General features: G+C 34.3%; 1 protein-coding gene across 1 annotated transcript; it reads right to left on the minus strand.

Moving 5' to 3' along the window:
* Positions 1 to 4,223: 4,223 nt before the first annotated feature.
* On the minus strand, positions 4,224 to 5,331 carry LOC118481686 (developmental and secondary metabolism regulator ve-1-like). The gene has a single exon (XM_035976884.1). The coding sequence runs from the start codon at positions 5,161 to 5,163 to the stop codon at positions 4,465 to 4,467; it is 699 nt and encodes a 232-aa protein (XP_035832777.1). The 5' UTR covers positions 5,164 to 5,331; the 3' UTR covers positions 4,224 to 4,464.
* Positions 5,332 to 7,451: the final 2,120 nt, after the last annotated feature.

The raw sequence follows: 7,451 nt of genomic DNA on the forward strand, positions 1-7,451 counted from the left end.
CATATGTTATCTTAAAATACGACTCTTTGGAAAAAAGAGCAGTTTTATTACGATTTTAAGACATTTAACGAAGTTTAGCATCTTAAAATGAGGGTGAAATTACCCTTCCATCATTCTATTTAACTTATATATTAGAGTTTATAAAGTTGGAATTATCACACACATTTTGTCTCACGTCGCTTGTCTAAAGAAACAATGCCAATGAAAACCCTTATAAATAGAAAAGAGTAACTCAATAAATTTCCTTAGCGACTTTGTTTAGCTGCATCGATGGTCCCATTTGCCTGTATAGTTTTAATTTTTTGTTGGTTCATACGCTGGTTCAAAACTGAATCAAAACGAAAATTTTGGTTTTGATTATGGTTATGGCTCAAAATCGAATCAAACTGCCATGTGCACACCCTTAAAATTACCAACCTAAGTGTTGTGCTCCTCATCGCATTGTGCGGGCACCGCTCTATTATATATATACACACACTAGAGGGGTGTCCACATGAGATGATACGGAATACAGACACCGGTAATTACATAACATATAATATTTTTGTAACTTAAAAAACAATAGCAATCCATATTCAAACTAAACATAATAAAATCCTCATTTTATAGTGTTTTTTTTAATTAACGTTCGAAGAATTTGGCTATTTAAAATCATAGGGGGTTTTGGGGTGGGGGCGGGGTTACTTTGTCAACTTTTAAACTTTTTTTTAACAAGCACACTTTATAGTTGAACACACGTATATATATTTGGTTTTTTCCGCTGAAATGAATTTTTACATGATCTTTTGTGTATCTGTGTGTTAGAGGGGTGCATGCATGATGAAACAGGGAATACGGACACGACAATGGTAATCACATAACATGTTGCTGTTTTTAAAATTTAAAAACAATTTTAGCAATACAATACTCAAATTGGACAAAGCAAAGTGTTCTTTTTTACGGTGTAATTTTTTTAATCATTATTAACGTATGAAAAAATTATAGTCGTTTAAATCGTGAGAGAATTCTGTTTAAAAAAAATTGTATCATATGTTTTTAAAATTGCAATTTAACTTTTTAAAATCATGTAACTTTTTACTTTCTTAAATGTATTATAATAATATAATATGTGTACTATATTATTATAAACCAAAACGTCAATCATTTTCAGAAAAGAATAAAATGATGGAGCACTTAACTTCTCAAATTTATATCATGACCATGATATAATATTTATGAGGGGCTTTTAGATTTTTTTTATGTGAAGCACATCTTCAAAGAGAGTTTTCAATAAGTGAAGCCATCATTAAAATCAATTATCAAGTGATATTTATAAGAAAGTTTTAACTAACTTTATAGTAGTTAAACTAAAATAATAGTAAACTAAAATGTAGGGTTATCAGGAATCAAAATACGATATAATAATAATCACGATTTTGGTTATAAGGTCTATTGATTTTTTTTTAATAAATTTGCCATGTTCGCGTTGAAATGTTTAACCATTTTTAATAAGCAAGATGTGTTTGAGTTGACATGTTTATTCTGTTTAATTAGTTAAATATGTTGACCATCAAAACATCTAAATTTAAACAAAAATATCAAAGTACATGTTTTAAGGTCAATGTGTCAAACCGGATAACCCGTCAACCAAACCGTTTACGCATAAACTGAAAACAACTCATTTCAATCAACTCATTTATAGTATATAAGTGAGTCCGTTTGATTCATTAAGATAAATAAGTGCAGTGTCGGAAGCAGAACGATTTAGTTAGGGGGTCATCATAAGCTTATATTCTATACTGATTCAAATTAGGGGGTCCATCTCTAAGTTTGTTCTTCAAAAACTTAAAATTTATAAATAAAAATTTAAAAATTTCCAGTGACCGGGAGGTCAACGGACCCTCTTGACCCCCCTTTGGTTCCGCCCCTGAATAAGTGTGATACGTGTATAAATTACAAGAGCTCATCAATGGTAGTTTTTTTTAGTTTTTTTTTATAGTAGTCTCTTTTTTTGTTTTTTTAATATTAACTAGTTGATTTTTCGCCCACGCGTTGCGGCGGGGACCCAATGTCTGCAAAACGCGTATCAGCAGCAGATACCGAATATCAAAACATAAATAAAAATGACGTGGTAAGGATGGTCACTCCATCCTAAAAAAGCGATTTTAAATAACCTAATATATAATAATAGGACCCACACGTCCTACATGTTGGAAATTCGGTTGTTTTTAATTTAGTGATTGCGGTGCTAACACGTTAAAATATGCATGGGCTCGGCACCGGTAACGGCACCGAAAGTACCGATCCGGAAAATCATCGAAATTAGGTATCGGCACCGAAAATGCTCGGTACAATACGGTATGGTATTTGAAGGTAAAAATCAATAAATACAGGTATGGTGCTAGACCGGTGTCGAAACGAAAGTAACGATTCTGAAAACACCAAAAGGTGGGTACCAAATTGGTACCGAAAATGATTTGGTATAGTAAAGTTGGTACTGATACGATACCGGTTTGATTACAGGATTTGATACGATTTCCTCATCAAAAAAGACAAAAAAGAAAGCAAAATAAGTTGTTGTGTATATAAAACCTCATTCAAACGAAATACAGTTTACTTACTGTGTGTATGAAAAGTAATCTAAACGGTGCAATTACTTGCATTGCTACGTTGCTACAGGTTTTGATGAGCTCGGTACCAACCGGTGCCGAAAATACCGTTACCGAAATCCGCAAAAGTGTGTACCGGTACCGAATATACCTGGTACGGTATGGTTCGGTACTGGTCGGTACTGGTACGGCACCGGTATTTGAGGGTAAAAATCGGTGAATACCGGTGCCGAACCGGTACCGAAAATACACCTGATTTGGTAAAAGCGGGTACCGGTACTATTTCTTCATTCCTTAGTGATGTTACTGGTACGGCACCGGTATTTGAGGGTAAAAATCGGTAAATACCGGTGCCGAACCGGTACCAAAAGTACATCCGATTTGAAAAAAAATGAATACCAATACCGATACCTAATACTATTGCTTCATACTTTAGAGATGTGTTCACTTCTAAATTTAATATATTATATATATACTGTTCATTCATTTCTAAATTTAATAATTTAATATATTATATATAAATTTAATATATAGGTAAATTTAATAATTTAATATATTATATATATACTGTTCATTCATTTCTAAATTTAATATATAGGTAATAGGTAATATATAGGTAATTTGTTAATCACTAAATTTGATATTTGTGTTTCATTTACCACTCGGCTTTTATTTAAATAATATTTTGTTAATCATTTAATTTAGTATATTTTTTTTTCATTTTATAAATTTTATTAAAAACACGGTTGTGTTTGAAATAGAGACTTTTGGTATCGTGCGTTAGCTCAAGTGGCGGATTCATAACGTTACCATGACCAACGATATCAATACCGACCGAAGAACGTCGATGCCGATATTGATACTATCGAAGCCATCATTTGTATATGTACTTTAAATTATATGTGCTTTTAGCTCCTTTATTTTTATTTAATTTAATTTTCTTCTGATATCCCGTGTTCATTTTCCTTCGATATCCCGCGCTCGTTATTTTTTTATAAAGCTAAACACACGAATGTGTTTGATATTTTTTTCTCGGCTTTCACGTATAAACTTTGTTGAAATAAAAGTTTTATTCAAAATCGTACAATCTTGAACCGATACCGACATAGGTATCGGTATGGTTATTATCGAAATCGGAACTGGCATTACTTTTTATGGTTTTCAGTGTAAAACATATTTTTTAGACATATCATGAATTTAAACTAAATTTCGGTATCATATCGATACTGTAACGAACCGAACATGTACCGACTAAATTCTCCTATGTAACAAATCAAACTGATACTGACCGATTTCCCGCTACATCATGCAGGCAAATTGTACTAGTTAAGATAAATAGGTGTGATACGGTTTACATTTTACAAGAATAGATATGTAGGTCGTGACTTGTTCATAATTTCAGCTTGTAAACCAACCCCACCGACTCCCAAGAAAAAGCCATTACAAAGCTTTTGTGGACTAATGGATCCGTGCAGTTTGTTTCGGGTCAAGCTCGATATATCAACTATACTTTTTTTAAGTGATCACTTAAAAAAAAAAGTATAGTTGATATATTGAGCTTGACCTGAAACAAGCTGCACGGATCCATTTGTCCACTATCAAGCCCTAGCTAGATGAATTAATCAACAAAATATATAAACGAAACTAGCTGTTTTATTCATTTAAAATTAACACCAGAAACAACATAAATATATGTCGAATATTTATCGTTTATCACTTTATGACTTTATCATCGATAATTCACTAAAGAATACATACATAATTAATCTAAAACAGAAACTTGGTAGACATCTCAAGATAATACACAAGAAAGTTTGACCATTTAAATAAACCAAACTCGACCAATATTGTTATATAATTAGCTAGCTAGCATTAATTAATTCTGTATCCTTAGGGTTGATCTTCGTTCTTGAACCAAAGCAGCTCGAGCTGACATTATGGAGTTGTTCCCTAAAGAAGAATCAAACACCGTACAATCTATCCAATCTTTGAGCAAATCTTCGTGCCCCCACATGTCTGGAATCCTAACCCGACCCGCCATCTCAACCCGGTGCCTCTTTAACTTATCTCTTCCACTCTCCTCCACCTCTTTTCCGTCCGCATCATCGGGTGAAGAACAAGCAAGAGAATTAATGTTACTAGTGTTCTTGATGGTGAAGTCGCCTTCATTTTCATTTATCTTCTTTGATACATGAATATTATGTTGATGATGGGTTTTCTTGATATGTTGTGGCGATGGTGGTGGCGGTGGTGGTGGTGGCATAGTGTATCCTTCTCCGGCTGCTAGTGTAGTAGAAGAAGAAAAAGAAGAAGAAAGAAAATTAGGGTTTTTGATCATCACTTGATTATTATTAGTATTCTTGAAGATGAACCCTTTGTCTTCATAGGTTTTGTTTGGAATATGCATATGTTGTTGATGATGTAAATCTTGTGAAGAAGATGAGGGTGATGGTGGGACATGATGGTGGTTGAGGGTAGTTTCAAGATTAGGGTTTTTCTTGGAATATTCCATTGGAACCATGGGTTCTTGATCTTGATTTTGATCTTGTTGTTGTTGTTGATGATGGTTTGTCATGGACAAAATGCAGATTGGTCTTTTGAAAGAATGAAGGATGAGTTGTTGTGGAGAAGGAAGAAGAGAGTTAAGATATATGCGTGGGTGTGAGTGTGGGTGTGTGGTGATGCATATTGACACAAGAGTGTGTGTTTTGTATGGTTTTTGAAAAATGAACGTGTCTTCTTTAATATGGGACTTCTTTCATGTGTGGTTGGACTCTTAAAAAGGAAAGAGGGATTAATATGTTGACCTAAAGATCTTTTGGGTACCCCTTAAGGTTTTTTTATTGGTTTATAATTATTTGCGAATACTAAGAATAACTTTTTAAATATTTTATTTTTTCTTTTCTTTCTTTCTTTTTTTTTTTTTTTTTTTTAAGAGAACTTCATTAAACCAACACGTCAAACCTCAAACTGAGGCGGCAACCAAAAAAGAACAAAAACCTACATAATTACAAATTTACACCATTCGTCCCAAGTAACCCTGAACGATTTTATTTTTTCATTCAAACTTCTAAATATTTAACTATAAGTATGATTAATATGATCATATGATAATTCTTAGGTGAAGTCTTTACTCAAGTTTAATTTCTACACTGACTTTCGTTGACCGATGTTGATGATTGTTCCTACTTATTAGGGATTACCAACGAATTTGTTTGTTTGATCTAATTTTTAGTGATTAACCTAAATTTTTAGTGATTAACCTAGCTTTAAGCAATGTTTTAAAACGGGTTTAAACCGTCTGGTAGAACCGTTAAACCGTCCGGTACATCCGATTGAAACGCCCGATACACTTAGTTAAACTGTTTCTTAGCCAAATCTGATACGATATAAAAACTGAATTTTAAAATATTGGCTAAGCACACATATAATTTTGTAGAAAAGAACAATTCTTGTACGCAATAAATTGTAACCCCACAGCTTGCGGTAACTATTATTTCCAACCACCAAACATGACATTCATTTAATTGTACTTTTAAGGGTGATGTTTGAGATTGTGTCAGGCCAACTTGATATGTGATTATTGTTTTTTTAATCATAAATAACCATGGTATGCTAAAAGATCTACAAAAAAAAGGTGGAGATGTTGGAGTTAAAAGTTGAATCAGTTGTGCTAACCGAACAGGAGATTGAAGATAGGAATTCATGGCTGAAAATAATAAATGAGTTGGACGATAACAGATTGGAAGATCTTAAACAGAGGGCAAAGGTAAAATGGACAGTCGACGGGGATGAAAATACGACCTTTTTCCATGGAGTAATTAATGGTCATCGGAAAAATAATAGAATAAATGGGCTGAATTTTGAGGACGTTTGGATATCGCAACCGGAGGAACTTAAGGAAAAATCTACAAGCATTACGAATCAATTTTTTTGGAACAGGAGCATGAGAGACCTATGTTCGTCAATAATGGGTTCAAAGTACTAACTTCGAATCAATCAGCCATGTTGGTAAAGAGATTTTCAAAAGAGGAAATAAAGGAGGCAGTCTGGAGTTGAGGTGGTGATAAAACACCGGGTCCGGATGGTTTTACATTCATGTTCCTAAAAGACTTTTGGGACATATTTGAAAAAGATTTCGGGCTAGCACTTGATTACTTCTATGTACATGGAAAACTCAATCGGGGCTGCAACTCGAGTTTCATCTCTCTCATTCCTAAAATAAATAATCCACAGACAATCAATGATTTTCGGCCGATCAACTTGATTGGGTGTATATCAAAAGTGGTAACTAAAATCCTAGCTAGTAGGCTCAAGATGGTGATTGGCTCATTAGTTAGTGATGTACAGACGGCTTACATCGAAGGACGAAGCATTCTTGAAGGTCCTTTAATTACCAACGAGCTTATTTCATGGGCAAAAAGTACTAAGAGGAAGATGATGCTCTTTAAGGTCGACTTCGAGAAAGCTTTTGACTCTCTAAGCTGGGAGTTCTTGGAGTCGGTCTTAGCGCAAATGGGCTTCCCGGCTCTATGGAGGAAATGGGTGACGAGAATACTAAAGACGGCTAGAACATCGGTTCTAGTTAACGGGTCACCAACCTTTGAATTTGATATTCACAGGGGGGTTCGACAAGGTGACCCGTTATCTCCACTTCTTTTCATCCTGGCGATGGAGGCTCTACATATTGCCACGGATTGTGTGGTGAACGAGGGTATCTTCAAAGGAATTTCAACACCTGGTGGGGTCCAACCATTTCACACCTACTGTATGCGGATGATGTACTGTTTGTAGGTGAATGGTCGGAACCAAATTTCTACAACCTTGCAAGGCTTCTAAGATGCTTTCATTTATCCTCGGGAC

Source organism: Helianthus annuus, chromosome 1, assembly GCF_002127325.2.
Source record: "Helianthus annuus cultivar XRQ/B chromosome 1, HanXRQr2.0-SUNRISE, whole genome shotgun sequence".
Taxonomy (NCBI): Eukaryota; Viridiplantae; Streptophyta; class Magnoliopsida; order Asterales; family Asteraceae; genus Helianthus; species Helianthus annuus.